The 19058-nt window shown below is 36.8% G+C and overlaps 1 protein-coding gene across 1 annotated transcript in view; it reads left to right on the top strand.

Moving 5' to 3' along the window:
* The window catches only part of pals1a (protein associated with LIN7 1, MAGUK family member a), a 51199-nt gene extending 37079 nt beyond the window's left edge, over positions 1 to 14120 (top strand). The window contains exons 12-17 of the mRNA XM_041812259.1: positions 1796 to 1867; positions 2943 to 3110; positions 3212 to 3301; positions 5543 to 5655; positions 7946 to 8056; positions 8148 to 14120. Coding sequence (XP_041668193.1) covers positions 1796 to 1867; positions 2943 to 3110; positions 3212 to 3301; positions 5543 to 5655; positions 7946 to 8056; positions 8148 to 8324 — 731 coding nt within the window. The 3' untranslated portion in view covers positions 8325 to 14120. The remainder of the gene's footprint in view (positions 1 to 1795; positions 1868 to 2942; positions 3111 to 3211; positions 3302 to 5542; positions 5656 to 7945; positions 8057 to 8147) is intronic.
* The last annotated feature ends 4938 nt before the right edge of the window (positions 14121 to 19058 follow it).

Raw genomic sequence — 19058 nt, 5'->3', positions numbered from 1 at the left:
CCGCACACTGAATTATAATAATGAAACAAGAAAGGACAACATTATGTGACAATCACATCCACCTCCACCAGCACAGGCTCCATCTGCAAACATGCATGCAACAATGTTGGACTGATTTAACTCCTATATTAATGGTAATATAACAGATTTATTAAGGTTAATCATAATTTTTTAACTCCTATGTTAATAATAGTTCTAAAAAACAAATGAAATGAACTTTATTTATGTTAAGCATTATGAATTAAGCCAGACTTCTGATCTAAAGTTTACTGTATGATCTCATAAATACTTTAGAGTGCTCACCAGCTGCTCTCATCATCATGTTTACTCTGCAGGAGGCTGCCATTCTTTATCTGATTAGGTGAATAGTATATAAACAGAATGCTATTTCCTATAAATCGCTGTGTAACTGCTCAGCCTTGTGTGCTGATGATTCTTTTCAGTGGTCGCACACATGTTCGGAAAATTTATCATGAGAAAAAGTATTTCTTCTATCTAAAATTAGAGCTACTGTTTATGAGACCATGTCTTCAGTTTGTGCTACATACTCATCACTTAACAATCTGCACCCCACCTGTATCTCTCTGTGACGTACTAAAACACCTCCAGCAGCGTCTCAGTGCTGTCAGCACGGAGACCGACACGCTTTTACTTATCTATGGTGTCGAAGTCTGTGATAGAGATTTTTTAATGGATTAAATAACCTCCTTTATAGTCCATGTGTGCAAAATGGTAACGGTTCTGCGTGCGCTGAAACGCAGGTTCATCCTCATCATTCCAGTCCCTCAAAATGACAGACAGCCTTCAAAATTCTCCATCATCTCTCTAAATAATCTGTCAATAACGGAGAATATTCAATTAACAGGACCTCTGCTCATGACTGAGAATAGCTATTGTTAGTTTTATTTAAACATAAAATGTATGTCACTCATATTAAAAATAATTACTCTTTGGGTGGTGTTATAACATTATTACGAACAATTTATCAGTTGGTAGTTTGCCGGATCAGTTGCTGTAGATTGTAAACTATCAGACGATAACAATAAAAAAGGCTGCTCCAGGCTCATGAACTGCAAGCTCATGCCATTTTTCTGTCTTTATTGAACGTCAGTTGTTCTTCATGGTGTGATATAAAAATTAATAAAAAACAGATGATTCTGTATCAGCTGAGGACACAGCTATTTTTTAATATTTTTTTATTAGTTTTAAAATCAACTGATCAATAATTAGACTAACCATTGCAGCACTTTCTGGTTTATTTAATAATTGAATGAATGTCCAGTAGGACTAAAGTGATGTTTTAATAGGGCAGGCAGTTTATTTTGTGTTTTATTTTCACATAAGATGACTTTCAGAACATTTTAAACCATCAAAAGTCCAAATTTACAAGCTTTTCTTCCATGAAATAAATCATTTGATTTATTCTTTGTGCTTTATTTCTTATAAGGTTGAGTGTGCCATTGGATGTATATTACTAAGTAGTAAATGGACATAAAGTTTTTACAGTGATGGATTAAGCCCAGTGATAGTTGTTTGGGAGACGGAGCTGCTTGTATTAGTGGCATAAATCTGTCACACATCTCTTTTATACTTTTGGAGTTATTGTTTAAGTAATGCTGTATGTCCATCTAGTTTACATGCTCATTTTAGGTGCAGTATTAGTATGTTTTGGTCATGGAAGACAAGCCGTCATTTTGTGTGTCTGCATCAATGTATATTCACATGTGAGAAAAATGTGTTTTTCTATTTGACATAGATTTGTTCATTGTGTTTAAACTGGTCTGTTTATTTACAGGGAAGCTGTGGTGTGCAAAGAAGAACAAGAGGAAGAGGAAGAAACTGCTCTATAATGCTCACAGAAATGATGGTATGATCCCTTAGACTTTCTGTTCAAACTAAAAAAAAAACTTCAGTATGCAAATAAATAAATCATGCTTTATCATCTTTATAGTTTTTATTTTAGTGTCATTCACATTTTTATTTGCTGAAGCCTTTTAACTAAATTCACTTTTGCATAAGCAACAATAATAATCATTTGGAGAGTTTCAAAGTAGGAGAGACATCTAATATTCCTACAATTTTAAAGCTTTAAAATTAACACAGAATAATGCTTAGTGTGTAATGAAAAATAAATAACAATCATCATTTAATTTGAAGTCTGATTGAAAAATGTATTTGTAGAAGACAAGACTAAGTGGTTTTGAACTGAATTTATGTTTTATCTTGTTTAATTGATCTTCCAAATGTCTGTTGGTTGTAATATTTTGTTTCTGTAAATTCCAACTTTTCATTTCCTCATCTCTTCCAGTCCTCTTTTCCTCGCAGTTTCCTCTACACCAGTGGTTCCCAACCTTTTCCAACTCAGGGCCCACTTTTAAGTCTCAAAAGTTTTCGCGGCCCACCTCCAACCCCATAAATATGGAGGCCATATAATGCGTTCTCAGAACACTTTTTTTATTGAAGATTGAACATAAAGGACTGAACTGAATAAAGGAAAAACATGTTGGAAGCTCCACAGTCGCTAACACAGCATCTGTAACATGTTGCAACACCTTCACTATTACAGTTTTCAAGGAGCTGTCCACACAATAACCTCTACATAACAACATAAGTTCCTATCTCTCATTTGCTTGTCACATGTGTAATACTTGAAGGAAAACCAAACAAAATAATGAAAAGAATATTTGAACATTTTTAATCTCCTTTTAAACGTAACTGAGCTTGAGCTTTAACATTTAAAACACTCTTCTTATATTTTTATTTTTATATAATTACACACCTCCCCCTTAGAAAAAAAATCATACTACTTTGGAAGTGATTTGGCGGCCCACTTGGAATGCCTTCGCGGCCCACCAGGGGGCCACGGCCCACAGGTTGGGAATCACTGCTCTACACCATCCTTGTTTTATCCTTTAATAAAAGTTTTAATGGGTTTCTTTCAGATGTTGATAACGAGGAGATTCTCACGTATGAAGAGATGGCGTTGTACCACCAGCCAGCCAATAGAAAACGACCAATCGCTCTGATTGGTCCAACCAGCTGCGGACAGGCAGATCTCAGACAGAGACTCCTCAACAACCAACCAGAGCGCTTCGCTGGAGCCGTGCCTCGTGAGACTTCACCTCACAAGCATCATAAATGGATTTAGAAGTGCTTTTACATGCTAATTTAAACATTTAACTTTGTATGTGTGTATGTGTTTGTGTCATAGACACCACGCGGAATCGCAGAGATGGTGAGTTGAGTGGTCGAGATTACCACTTTGTTTCTCGTCAGACGTTTGAGGCAGAACTGGCTGCAGGTAAAGACCTTACAGATTAAAATGATGATTTTTTGTGGGATCTCTTTGCGAATCTGAGGGGAGGGGGATAAGGTGGATGTGTCAATATGTAGGCTCAAGTCTGGGGCAGATTTGGTGAGGGATTTGGGGACAATGACTATGATTTCAGATGTACTGTAGTTAAGTGAGAGAAAGTTGTTGTTTAATGGCACTGAGGCAGTTGTGTCTATGGTGATGGAGGTGGTGGAGATGTAAAGTTGAATGTCATCTGCATAACAATTAAAACTGAGACCGTGGTGATGTATGAAATGGCCGAGGGATAATAGGTGATGAAAAGGAGAAGACCAGACACCAAACCTTGGGGGACGCCTTGCGACAGACCTCGTACTTAAACTTGATCACTAGTGGAATTCTAGAATTTGAATTCCACTCATGATGAAAAAATAAAAATATGAAAAATAAATCTGATAGTGACAATCTTGTAATTGTTTTTGACCCCCAACTCTCATTTCAATAGCATGTTAAACCAAAACTGCCTTCTTCCACTTAAAAAACATAGCTCGCATCCGTCCTCTACTCTTCTTTCCTGCAGCAGAAACTTAAATCCATACATTTATCACATCCCAACTAGACTACTGCAACACCACTCTATATGGTACATCTTCCAAAGTCCTCTTTAAACTCCAGTACATTCAGAACTCCACAGCACCCAAACCTGTGACCACATCACCCCTGTCCTAGAAGAACTCCACTGGCTCCCCATCCCCTTTCGTATTCAATTTGAGATCCTCCTCTTCACCTATAAAGGCCTAAACCAGGGGTGTCCAAACTATGGCCTGGGGCAAAATGTTGCCCGCAGTCCAATTTGATTGGCCAACAGAAAATTCTTAGTACAGACAGGCCATGGAGTTGAGCTCTGCCCCATGAGCTGATCCGATACAAGCCCTTTATCAGCTGATGGCCAGCTTATTTGCTCTGAGCATGCTACTCCCCAGCTGTGCTCATGCTGCTCTTGCCTGGCCACGCTCTGCCACTCTCTCTGCAAGCTGCTCTTGCAACCTTCCTCCACCCCAGCTCCTCCTTTATCCTGCTTCTAACTCAATCAATGACATATACCTCGCCTTGTGGCTATTAAAGCGGCCCAGGAATCTTTAGATATTTCTGGACATGGCCCTCAGAGGAAAAAGTTTGGACACCTGTGTCCTAAATCAAAAGCCCTCACCCATCTTACTGACCTCCTCCACCTTCACATTCCTACCCGTACCCTTCGCTCTCCCCGCCATCAAGAACCAAGCACTAAACCTGGGGGGACAGAGCCTTCTCCATAGCTGCCCACTCCCTCTGGAACTCACTTCCTACAAATGTTCAAAACTGCACAGACTTACCAACATTTAAATCACTGCTGAAAACTCACCTTTTAGACAGGCTTTTAATTTGTGGTTCTGATGTTGCTCTGTCATTTGTGTCTGTCTGTTTTTGTTGGCTTTATCTAATTTTGATGTTCAGTGTCTGTATCGTTTTTCTGCATTGTACAGTGTCTTTAAATTTTATGAAAAGCACTTTATTAATAAAATGTGTTATTTTTTTAAAACAATTAACCTTAGCAGCATTAAGATTAAACACAATAAAGACAGTAGATTGCCGCTTTCAACCAGTATTTGTCAGTAAATGGTAAGGATGTGTGCTCACATGAAATACTTTTTTAAATGTTTAAGTCTTGAAGATCTGCTACTTGGTAGCAACAGCATTGGTGCTCACAGACTTCCTGGAAAATAATGTGACAGAAAACAGAGCTGCATCTTGCAAATCATCCATTAGTTAATTTCCTTAGATAATGATTCTATATAAATAAAAAGCTGCATCAATAACCATTATCTTAAAACTGGCATTATAACTCAGTTATCAGATAACCTGACCTTCTGTACTTCTGATCCACTGCTCTGTAGGGCAGCTGTGAGTGACAGCTCACCTAAATCATGAGTGCTCCTCTTCCTGTACAGAGAAGCAGCTCCCTCTGCTGTTGGGAGCAGTAACTTGCATTTAAAGTCAAGACTTATAAAAACAAGAAAATGCCCCCACTTTTTCAGCCAAATTTCAATACAGACATTTATCACCTGCAGTCACAACACGTATTTTCTGGCACTTTCGCTTTCCTGGAGATTTATTAAAGTCATAAATAGACGTTGTTTTTACTCTTTTCCTTGTATGAACATTTATATCTAGAACTAAAAGTGAAACACGACCTTCTCATGTGGTCCGCAGGAAAGTTGATTGAGTCTGGTGAGTTTGAGAAGAACCTTTATGGGACGAGTACAGACTCAGTGAGACAAGTCATCAACACTGGAAAAATCTGTGTGCTCTGTCTGCACACCCAGGTATGTAAACACTCACTCAGTCTGTTTACATGAGTAATAATTCTTCAGTCTGATTAGAATTATTCTGATTGGGGATTCACACTTCACTGTTTATGTGGACGTCAAATATAGTGGTCTAATGGGAGTGTAGTAACATATATCAGCAAAAAAAATGGAGGTTTGCCTGTGTACTTGCTACATGCCACAAAAAACTTGATGATTTAATTAACATTTTGTGGCATTTAACAAGCATACAGTAGGTGTCACCAAACAGCTCTTTATTTGGAACCATTCTGCCTTTTTTATGTCTTCAGAACAAGAATAGAATTGGAAAAGAAGTCTCTGTAACAGGAAGCAGCTTTCAACATTCACAAAAATGACCCCGCTCTAAAATTCAGCTAACCAAGTACAACACATCTTGACTCCCTTGTCTTGCTGTCTTGACTTTTTGCTTGAGTTAAGTTGTTATTCCAATTCAAGCAGTTTTGCTGTCTTGACTTTTTGCTTGAGTTAAGTTGTTATTTCAATTCAAGCAGTACCCAGCACGACTTATTGCCAAATATGTATCACTGTGTCCCTTTAAGCATGTTTATGACAACATTAGAAAGAGAAGCTGTTGAAGAGGCACCGCTAGCCTTTTAGCTTGTGGTTTATTTGCCCTGGTTCATTCTCCTCGCTGGCTTTGCAGCACACAGCATGAAGGATACCAACAGAAGTGAGGTATGGGCTGTTGGTTGTGTAAGTTCTGATATCGGGTTGTCACAGATGTCTTGTTGTTAATGCAGAGTATAGACACAGTACTGAAGTGCACTCACCTGGTATCTAAGCCCATAACATATTGTAAGTCTAAAATGATGTGTTGTCTAAACCAGTGGTTCTAAACTGGTCAGGCATCAGGACCCACCACCACGGCCTTATGAGAAATCACAACCCGAATTCTCCCAAATTTTCTTTTTTTTTTTTAAATTTGGAATCACATATAATAGACAATGATACAATGACTAGCAAAAAGACTTCCAGCATGATCCCTCTTTTAATTTTTTCTTTAACATGGAGAAGAAAAAAGCGGGAAATATTAGCAAGAAAAGGAAAAAACCCCAAAACAAATTAAAACAAAAAATAAGTAAAAAAGAAGAAAAAATGATAATAATTACACTTTATAGCATTAGAACATGGGGTGTCTCTTATCTAATAAAATCTCTTCATACAGGTGTCTGTAAAGCAAATATGAGTTGAGGATATGTATGAGGATTTAGATTTTCCATTTTTCCCACAACTCTTGAAATGTATTCTTCTGAAGCCGCAATGAAAAGGTGATACGTACCATAACATATATTTCATGAATTATTTTGTACCAGTCTTCTATAGTTGGATCTTCTGGCTTAAGCCTTTTTTTTGATATTGCCTTCTGGGCAGCAATACTCAATACTGCAAACAAGTACTTAGTTTTCTTATTTGTAGATGACAGTAAGATTCCAATAAAGAGTTGCTCCCACTCAAAAGTTAAGTTTGTCCTGAATATATTTGCCAATTCTTTATAGATATCATGCCAAACCTAATGACTTTGGGGCATCTTCCAAATTTTCAACCACTCAAATTTGTTTAATAAAAGAAAGGACCAGCTTTGTTATCAGACTCAAAGAAGAAAATTTGAGTTAAAATCTTGAGAAAAAGACTAACATTTACTCTGTATTGACCTTAATACAAAGATTTACTTAATTGATATGACTTTGTAGAAATTTGTTTTCTCTTGAACATTAAAGAGTTTCATTTGTCAAAAACGCCAAATTATATTCACAATGATTGATTAATAAAATCAGTAAAAGGGTAAAACAGCCAAGGGGATGAATGCTATTTTACGGCACTGTTCATGTTTTTTGTTAAAACAAATATAACTGGAAGTAAAATAAAGTTACCAATTATGTTCATTGCATGAAAATAGCAGCTTAAATTGGCTTGAATCCTGTGTTTAGTTAATTAATTAAGAATTTATGCTTGTATTTTAGTTTTAAAAACATACATCAGGGTGTTTTAAGCTCCTGATTTCCTCCTTATGTTAAGCTTAAAGTCATTATGGTTGTTAAATTGAGATTGTACGAAGATTTGTTTTAATTTGGCCCTCAAAACATCATGTGGCTTTGGGGTCCAGAGTTGCCCATCCCTGATTTAGGGCTTTTGTACATCGTAGACTCATTGCCATCTTCTTTCCTCGCACGCATTCGCGACCCACTGGAAACGGCTTTGCGACCCGCTTTTGGGTCTGGACCCACCAGTTGAGAATCAGCCGTCTAAACAACCCTTGTGTTCACAGGCTCTGAAGGTACTGAGGAGTTCAGACCTGAAGCCGTACATCATCTTCATTGCTCCGCCCTCCCAGGAGAGACTCCGAGCGCTTTTAGCTAAAGACAACAAGAACCCTAAGGTCTGTTTACCCTCCTCTATAAATAAATATGATGGTGTTTACGTCTCTTAAATGTTTGTCTCTATAAAATGTTTGTGTTTGTTGTGTGCAGCCCGAGGAGCTGCGTGACATCATTGAGAAAGCCCGAGAGATGGAGCAGAGCTGTGGTCACCTGTTTGACGCCGTCATTGTGAACACAGACCTGGACAAAGCCTACAACGAGCTGCTACGACTCATCAACAAACTGGACACTGAGCCGCAGTGGGTGCCCTGCTCCTGGCTGCGCTGAATAAGACACCATTACACACACTTACAAACACAGACCAAACTTAGAGTAGACTTTAAAGTTCACACTTCTAGAGATTTTAACAAACTGGAAACAGAAATGCTTTGAGAGAAGTCTGACAGAGTATTAGGGCCACTGCAGGATGAAAAAACATCAGATATAAGAGTCAAAAATACAAAAATAGTTACAAGATCATCAATTTTATCAGACAGAATGAGATCATATTATTATAATAAAAGCTTTTAAATCAATTTAAAGACACGTTTGCTTAAAAATGTTTAAAAGTTGGCTTTAAAGTTGCCATTTTCTCTTAGTACTATTAAAAATAACTTCATAATTCTACAGAAAACTACAAGGTCATATGACACCACGCATCCTTGGCCTTATAAGTCAATCTTTGTATTTCCACAGAGCACACCCCTCATCTCCGGCACATGCCAGAAGCTGATGGAAATATTCTAGTCTGTTCATAGTTGGTTTTCAGTGGAGCCCCTTCAGCATGTGTCAGTCAAAAAATAGCAAATTAACCTTAACAGGAATACACAGTGAATCTGGTCAGTTCATACGAGCAGTAAAACATAATTTCTTGCTCTCCATAGTGACCACATCCCTATTTGAGTGAAAAAAAAACATCAAATCCAAACACTGCTGTGTGTGGGTGGACCATTGCAGATGTTAGCCATGTGGAAATAGCAGATTATTCTGAGCTCCCTAACTGTTAATTTTTTACAAAATTATACTGTGAAATTTGATGAAAGCTGCCTTCATAAAATGTCTAAACTGGATTCTGTTTTTATTTAATGTCCTGAACTTTAGTTCTGTGCACTCCATCCGCTGCCTCAAACATCCAGTTTTGTGAATATGCTTTATTTTTATACTTTATTTAGTGTGAATGCCATATAACCTGATGTCTAGAATCATTAAAACATGAACTCCCTTGTACCCACATTTTGGAGAAAGCTAGAACGTGTTATTCAAGTTTATCTTTATATCTGACTGCTGAATTACATTGAAATTTTACAACTTATCCCAAACATATTCAAGTGTTCCAACATTAACTCTTCTGTGAAAGGAAGCCTGCATTTTGTTGTCAAATTTATCTCTGTCTAGTAAGATACTATTTTCAAATATACCCTTTTCCTTAAAAAAGGATTGATTTAAGATATCTTAAACTTTTTCCAAAATCAGTCTAGTGTAATACTTAACAACTGTCAAACATGATGAATTATGCTTACTCAATGCCTTTTTTTAAAACATAACTTTCCTGTAAATAAATGGCCTTTTTACTTGTTAACTCCCCATGGAAGAGGATTAGTGCTACTGACCAAAAAAAAAAATTGATTCACAGTTGTTTTTTTTCCAGAATTCTGATATTAAAGTCAGAATTCTGACTTTTTTCTCACAAAGAAAAAACGGTGTCTTAAATTGTTTTTTTTTTAGTGGTCCTCATCCTCTTCTGTTTCTTCTTCCACAAACTTTATTCTGTTTTATTTATCCAACATTCTGTTATAACACTAGAACTTTTATGTAAAAACAGATTTGTAATCCCTGAAATAATCTCATGGTTAGGTTATACAAATATTCAACACTTTGAAATTTTACAACACCACAAGCTCTATAACAATACAATCACTTATTTATCACTTATTTTAATGATAAATAGAAAGGAAAACTATTACAGAAAAATCTTTTTCATAACAGGCTTTGAGTAAAGGAATGAATCCTTCAAAAGTTGCAGGCAAAGTCCTGCACATCGTCTGAATTCTACAAAACTGCAGTAACATTTCAAACCTTGCCAATATGAAATTAAGAAAGTGAGCAGGAGTTTGCCTCTAGTTTTGACAACTGACATCAAGAAATAACCTGAGATTGGGCGCCTAATTCTTCTGTCTTTGCTGCTTTGGTATCAAAGCTGGAAGCTCAAAGCTACACCATTATCGCTCATTAAGATATTTAAAATACACGTATGATACAAGCAGTAAGACTTGAGATAAAACACTCTGCAGCAGGCGAATTAGATGTCCCTGTCTGTTATTTCATAGTGCATTACGTTGTAGAAGAGCAAGAGAGCACAGCATAGCTGTGGCTCCACATTCACGCAGGTCAGACATGCACACGCAAACAGCGCTGTGCTCCCTCGCTGGCTCTGCCGATCCCATATCAACTCTGTAACTCCCACTGGTTTATTTATAATCAAAAACATTGTATAAATACTGTGACATTGTTCTGATAAATATGATTATAAAACTAACTCTGAGGACTTTTTCCTCCCAAAATGAGCCTTGGTTTTGTTTAAATGAATACCTTTCCTGCATAGATTTTACAGTCTTACCGATAAATAAAACATCATTCTCATCACATTTTACAAATCTCACAGAAGTATTTTCAAACATTGGCCCTAATACTCTGCTCTACTTCAGGAATTAAACATTCAGCAAACATCTGAATTGTCCAGAAAGTATCTACCTGGAGGCACTGACATGAACAAACAGATGTTACCTCTCTGATCCTTCATGGTTTTATTCAAACGTTTCTCTCTCTCTTTCTTTCTTTCTTCTCATCATATCTCGAAGTGTGACCAAAACATGGACCTGGAATTTTTTATCTTTATGTTTTTACTCTTTTTCTTCTTCTTCTCAGAAATGTTGGGCCTCATTCATGGCACATCCTGCGATCATTTCAACAATAATGATACGAATACTTAAATTATTTTTAACTTTTGCAGTGCTGAGAATCAGTGTAAACATTTGATTTTGTATTCTTAATTTTTTATGAAATAACTTGGGCTGTCACTGGTCCTAAGCACAATGTAGATTAAATATGAGACCCCCAGATGAGGAGTAAATGTGAAAAACAAACACTAAAATCAACACTAAGGCTGGCTACACACAAGAAGATTTTAAGCTGGGTTACTGCAAACAACTAGGGACACACAATATTGGATTTTTGCCCACATCTGATATGCTGTTGTACATTGGGCCAACGTCTATAGGCCATATAGGTCGATCCAAGCCGATATTTACAGCTAAAATAGAACAATGTAAGCAGCATATTTAGGCTGATATAGGCTGATATCTACAGCTGATACTTGCAGCCTGTAAAGGCCAATATATTAAGTGGATATCTGCTGATATTTACAGCTGATATGGCCAATATCAACAGCTGGCTGGTCAATATTAACAGCCGATATAGGCCAATATTTACAGCTGATATAGACTGATATTTAATGTTGGTTTAGGCCGCTACCTACTGCCAAATTTTTGCAGCCTATGTATTGTTTTTTCATATTAGCAGAAATTTTCTCATGTAAATAATTTAGTTTTCTAGCTAATATTTGCTCATACTGATTTCATGCCAATAACGTGCATCCCTACAAACAGCAGGTGTGCGGTCTCAAGGTCTGGCTGAATTGTAAACATATGAAAGTCATCTGGTGTGTAGCCAGCCTAAGCTGACATGTTCACAGCTCTAAAGAACACATACAGCCACTTACCATACATGCAGTAATTGTGCTTTTAATGCTGACTATCCTCTGGACAGAGGAATTTGTTGATTTATGGCGTGAAGCCACTGCCTTCTGAACGCTTGACTCACTGACTGACTCTTCTGTTTAATAAATACTGCTCATCATACTCACAAGGCAGCCATGTTTTATCTGATCACGCTCAGGGAGGAGTCTCAGAGGCTCATGTCTGCTTTGTTTAAAGTTGCAAGATGTATAAACAAAACATTAAAAAAAGCAAGCAGCATTATGAAGGGATGAGGAATGAAGCTCATCCAAAAGGTGCAAGTCTTTAAACAGCCACTAGAGGCTGGCTCCAAAAGTGAGTCAATCCCTATGAGCTCTATATGAAAACACCAAACTTTGCATTTTGCTTGGACAATAAGTTAATTTTATTGATTAAATCTAAATTTTGAGTGATGCATGGGTGTTTACAGTGAGTGTGCAGAGTTGTGTAGTTTACTTCCTAGACCAGGGATGTCCAAACTATGGCCCGGAGGCCAAATGTGGCCCATGGCCCATTTATAATTGCCCAAATTTATAATTTCCCCAATCATCTGGTGGCCCGAGGGCCACATCAGGCCCCCCACAACTTGTCATCAGGCCCCCAGAACATTATCAACTTCAGAAATATGCAGAGGGAAAAATATGTTTATGTACATCCAGTATATCTGGTTGTTAAATTCCCCATGGTTGATAATGAATATGAATAATTTTATCCAGAATGGTTTAATGTTAAATCCATTTTGTAGAAATCCAACTGCCAGCCATTATCAACAAATACAATGCATAATAAACACAGACTTATCAGCTCATTGTTGATTTAAACTGTGGTTTTCTCTGTTAGGTGGTTTCCAGACTAAGAAACAATCCTAAAAAACCTGTTTCTTGCAGGGTTTTTCACCAATCATGACACAGCATGAAAGTCAGTAACAGATAACTAAACAGCCCCAGAATTATTCAGCTAAAATACCTCAATCGCCCCCTTGTGGCTGGCTAAGGTACTGGGACTGAACTCACTTTTGACAATTTAATTGCAGAATGGTTAATGGGAAAAACAGTCTTTTGAACAAACAGAACAAGGGCCTGTGTTTGACTGTATACTGTCTTCTTTTTAAGCAGAAAATGTTTTTTTATTCTTTTTATTAAGGGCCCCTAATTACCTTTAAATTAGGAATATAACTATAGACATTTGTGCTAAACATATTAACTTTAAAGCAGCAAATGTTTTATTCATGTCCAGTTTCACCCTCTTGTCCAAACATCGATTCTTCTGGTTTCAAAATCACAATAACCACAGCTGAGATGACAAACTTGTGCCTTCAGAGTTATCTTCTCTGTTGACATCAGGATTACTGCATTTTAGAGCAACATATCTGATTAGCCTATTAGCCAATGAAAACTAATGTTAGCGCCTTTTCACTTTGTTGTTTAAACTAGCGTTGCTTATACGTTTTTTATTCACTTTTTTATATTAAAGGCAGAAGTTTGTGATTAACTTCTGTGTGAAAGCAATGCCCTCATCTTTTGCAAAGAATTTGAATCTTAGCTACCTAAAAGTTTGTGACTATTGTTGGCTGTTCCTTTAAATATGGCCAGATGTTCCTGCAGATGTTCTCTTTTTCAATGTCCCTAAGCTTATGACAAATTTGGAAGCTGTGCAGTGACATTTAATACCTCAAACAAAGCAGTAAGACACCAACTTGTTTCTCTAACCCTGAGCGTGACTTTAGAGGAAGCTGGACTGCATGTGAGTGTGATGAATTTGAATAAACACTAAAATAAAAGGACACAGCACTTGATATTTTCTGACTGACACTCGACAGACGATGGTATCTGCTGACTCTTCCTGTCCCGTCTGATCACAGTGGAGGAGAATCGACTCCTGGGGGTGAAAACGTGAGAGTTGTAGTTTTTAGAGAGCAAGTGTTGCTGAATTATTATATATTTAGTGTGTTTGTGTGAACAGATGTTTGTATGTGTGCATCTGTCTTTAAAGACAGTGAAGTATTATTATTGTGAGCTGATGTAGACCTGACACCGTATCACTGTTATTATCACTGGGTAGAGCATTTATATATTTTTAATTAATGAAATAGATTTATCAACCCAGAATGCACCGCTAGGATGGCTGGTTTCACCTCCCTCGTCTCCCTGCCATTGGCCCAGGAGGATGGGGGGGGGGGCTAAGTGGAATTAACTGTATTATTGAATGTAAAGAAAATTTACATCACTCTGTGTTTATGAGACATCACCTGAGAAAATCTGCTTTTTGTATGAATATTCACAATGAAGAAATAAATAGATGATTCATAAAAAACACTGGCTGTCTTTTTGTAAGCACATTTGTTGAATTTTTCCAAGGCCAAAACCACTGCTGACAAAAAAGAACACAAAGGCTCGTCTCACATTTGCCAAAAAACATCTTGATGATCCCCAAGACTTTTGGAGAAATATTCTGTGGACTTACGAGACAAAAGTTGAACTTTTTGGAAGGTGTGCGGCAGTGTTTATTTTGTTGACTAATTATTTTCATTATAGTTTTTGTTAATAGCCTTTATTCCCCTAACAAAAACTAGACAGTAAGTAATAAAGACAAGTGCACATAGACAAAAACTAAAACTAAATTAATTGACACTTTAGTCAATAAATAAAAACAAGACAAAAATGTTTGACAGAGATTTTATCCAATCAGACCTAATTTCGTCATGTAGAAAGTAGGGGCAAGTTAGGCATATATCCAATCACAGCTACTTTGGCTGCGTGGAAAAGTGGGATGAGATATGGGGGGAGATCTAATCACAACTGCTTTTGCTGCATGGTGGCGGGGTAAGTTGGGGAGAGAACCAATCAGTCGACTAAATTTACTGTAAATTTCTTGACTAAAATGTTGGGAAGTTTCATCAACTAAAACTAGACTAAAACTAAAACAATTTAGATGACTAAATTATGACTAAAACTAAAAGATATTTTTGGCAAAAGACTAAAACTAAAACTAAATTAAAAAGTGCTGTCAAAAATAACACTGGTGTGCGACCCGTTACATCTGGAGTGAAAATAACACAGCATTTGATAAAAAGGACATCATGCCAACAGTCAAACACGGTGGGGGCAGTGTGATGGTCTGGGGCTTCTTTGCTGCTTCAGGACCTGGACCACTTGATTGATGGAACCATGAATTCTACCAGAAAATCCTGAAGGTCAACGTCCAGCCATCAGTTCGTGCCCTCACGCTCAAGCCCTCTTGGGTTATGTAGCAGGATAATGACCCAAAACATACCAGCAAGTCCACCTCTGAATGGCTCAAGAATAAACAAAATTAAGGTTTTAGAGTGGCTAAGTCAAAGTCTGGACTTAAATCCAATTGAGATGCTGTGGTGTGACCTTTAACGGGCAGTTCCTGCTGGAAAACCTTCCAATATGGCTGAGTTAAAAACAATTCTGCAAAGAAGAGTGGGCCAAAATTCCTCCACAGGGATGAGAAAGACTCATCACCAGTTATCATAAATGCTTGATTTCAGTTATTGCTGCCGAGGGTGGCACAGCCAGTTATTAGGTTCAGGGAGCAATTACTTTTTCATACAGGGCCAGATAGGTTTGGATTCTTTTCCCCTCTTAAAAAATGAAATAATCATTCAGACACTGCCTTTTGTATTTACTTGGGTTGTCTATATAAAAATGTGTTTAATGATCCAAAACATTTAAGTGTGATAAATATGCAAAAACTCAGGAATCAGAAAGGGGGGAAATTTTTTTTTCACAGCACTGTACTAGGGCTGTTAACATTAACGCGTTAAAGCTTGTGATTAATCTTGAAACCTTAGTCTTAAAACAGTGGATAGAGTCGGAAACAGGGACGAGAGCGGGGGAGAGACATGCAGTAAAGGGCCTCAGGCCAGATTTGAACCCGGGCTGTCCGCGTAAATGGGGGCACGCCTTAACCCACTAGGCCACCTGCACCCCATAATAATAATGCAATTTAATCATATGACTAAGTTTCACCACAACTTTCTCCCGTAGTCCTCCAGCGTGGATGTTTACGTGCCTGGGGGTGAAGGGGTGAGAGGGTTGGACACAGCCAGCAGTGATGAGGGAGGAGACAGACCCAGGTCTGCTTAATGGCAATTTTCTTTTTAAAAAGCTGTAGAATGTTAGTGAAGATGAAACCGCATTATTTTAATGCAAAACTTCAATAAATACAGTGTGAATATGTGTTTATATTTGAGGGATTTACAATAGATGTGACAGACTGAATCATAGCTTTTTAACTCAAGCACTACTCAGCTCAATGACAATAACTATAATAATGATTTTTATTTTTTAATTAATAATTTTTAACTTTTAATATATATATATTTGCACTGTGTTTATGTATCTTGGTATTGTATCTGCACTGCTTTGATCTGTACAGCACTTTGATCAACCCCGGTTGTTTTAAACGTGCTTTATAAATAAAGTTTGAGTTGAGTTGAGTTGAGTAATAATAATAATAATTATTATTATTATTGTTATTATTATTATTATTATTATTATTATTATTGGCCAATGGCATAACTTGAAGCCAGTATTGGAATTTAAGGATGCTGCTTCGAGCCCTGTGAAGATCAGGGAGGAAATTGATACCTACATAGATGAGCGATACCTTTTGGTGGCCATTGTAAAATTTTCCCAGTTGGATAAAATTCTTAGTACAAAAGGATGTCAGAGGGAGGGCCCCTGACAGCAAGATTTTTCAAGCTTTGGTGGAATTGAGCATGATATTTGAATGTTAAGTTAAATTTAGCTCCATTTCTTTTCAAGTTAAATGTAATTGAGCATGATTTTTGTAAGTTCAGGTGGAATTCAGCATATTTTTCAACTGCAGCAACATCTGCAGTAGTGGTTTTCAAACTGTTTTAACCCAAGAACCCCAAAGATCACATAAAGATGTCAAGGCACACCCAAATTCTTATTATAATTCATATTCATGCAAAATAGCTTATTTAAATTGTGTTAAAATATCTTCAGATATTGTTTTACTTTAGAAAAAAAAATACATTTGCACAAATTCAAACTGGATTTACCTTAAAGCACACCAGTGTTCACAAGTATTTATATATTAAGAAAAAGTTCATTCCATGGCAACAATAAAAAGTCCAAAACACCCAAAATTGATCCAACTTTCATTTCCAGATACGGAAAATTGCAGGCACATACTAAATTGCATTTATGTTGACAACATTTGGAATAGTGGACAGAACTGGACAGAAGCAAGGTTTTCTCTTTCAAAAACACAAATCTACCCCCCATTCGGTGTCTAGGACTTCTGTTTCTGTAGCCGTTGTTTTAAAGAGCATCATTTAATTTTACTAATAATATAAATGCTTCTAAATAATAATCAGTATTACACTCATCAATTACCAGATGAACATCTTCATTTTAGTAAGAGATGTACTAACAGAAGAAAGCCACGAGATGGCGCTGATATCCAGTGAATTGATGCCACGTGAGCTCTTTTTAAGTGGAATAAAAATCTATTGCAATGATGTTTTCTCTTACTCTTACTTTTTACCCAAATGCTCAATGCTTTTACAGAAACTCAGTTTCCATTTAATAAATAAATATAAACTTTATCTGGGTTCTTTAGTCAACAACTTTTTGGCTGACTGCACGTGTGGACTGTTTAGAGAGCTGGTTTCCTGTTTGATCATACTGAATATAAAGTGCAGTCTGGATGTAAGCAGTCTTCATTAGAAAATAAACAAATTTACAGATGCAAATCACTCTAATATTTATTCCTCAGCATGACTGCTATCAAAGTTCACTGAGATCAGCTTAAAAACTCCTGAAACATTTATTCTAATCAGAACTTGAGCATTTAATCAGTGAATATTTGAAGGAAGTTGTTCAGCCGTTGGTTGCTGTTTTGCATTTAGCCTTTTGTGCTCTTTGATCTGATCTTTGGTTTCCTTTTCAACCTGTTTGAAGAGCGACCAGAGAGTATAAAAGCAGAACAAGAGGATGACCCATAACACATGTCAGTGATGGTTTAAAGGACAATTCCCCTGAAAGATTAAAACATTTGAGGAGTAGAAATAGAAACAAGCCGGACAGACGATGGAGAACTGAAAACACTCTCAGCATCTCGGATATCAAGCATCACTGACCTTTGACCTCGTCCTTTGTGCACTGTGATTTCTTCAGATTCTCTGCATCTTTTGGTGGTATTAAGTAGTGCAGATGGTGGGATTTTTAGTCTTCACAATTTATATGAAAGAAGATTTTTTGATATTGTTCCAAAATTTTAGATGCAGATTTTTGAAGATTGATGTACCTCTGCCCATCTTTACTTCTGATGGACCCTGCCTTTCTAAAATGCTCCTTTTATACCCAGTTAAGTTACTGACCTGTTGCTAGTTAACCTTGTTAATTGCAATATGCTCCTCCAGTTTATTTTTTATCATTACCACTTAATTTTCCAGCTTTTTGATGCTATGTCCCTACTTTTTTGAGATGTGTTGCTGCAATCAAATTCAAAATGAGTTAATATTTTTCATGAAATTAAAAATTATAATATCTGATATGTTTTAGTTCTACCGTGAATAAAATATGGGTTTATGAAAATTGCAAATCATTACATTCTGCCTTGAACAACATTGATCGCATACCTCAACTGTTCTGGAAATGGGGTTGTAAATGAAAAATAAAAGTCCAAATGTGCAATTCTGTTAAAATCTCTTGATTTAAAGGTCTGAGACATTTAAGAATGATGAAAAGTGGATGTGCATATCCTTAGACGTTTGCAAACTTACACTTTCTGCATAACATAAAAGTTAATTTAACCTCTGTTTGTGTTTGTATAAATAATTTGTTTAAATAAACACTGATAAACATTATTTACTAGCCAACACATTTTCCCCAAAATCTGTAACATTTGTGCAAGTTTTTACTTAGTAATGTCTATTTGTTTCTTCGTTGTCTATTTATTTCTAGCCCCTCATATAAAAAAGATTTGTCCCACAACGTCTTGATTTTCTGCTAAATATAGTTGGTTAAGACACTCAAAGACAATCCTAGAGAAAGTAAGGGCAAGAAAAAGTCATCTCTGACCTTGTTTTTATCTTTTAAATTAAGATGACCCGTTCTGAATCACATAAATGATCATATTCTACCATTATAAAGTATATAAAGTTCGTTTTCGACGTTAACTTTCCCCTCGGAGGTTCATATCTTGTCCTGTTTAAACTCTTTGGCCG

This window comes from Cheilinus undulatus, linkage group 18 (genome assembly GCF_018320785.1).
Source record: "Cheilinus undulatus linkage group 18, ASM1832078v1, whole genome shotgun sequence".
NCBI lineage: Eukaryota > Metazoa > Chordata > Actinopteri > Labriformes > Labridae > Cheilinus > Cheilinus undulatus.
This window is presented reverse-complemented; position numbering and strand designations above follow the sequence as displayed.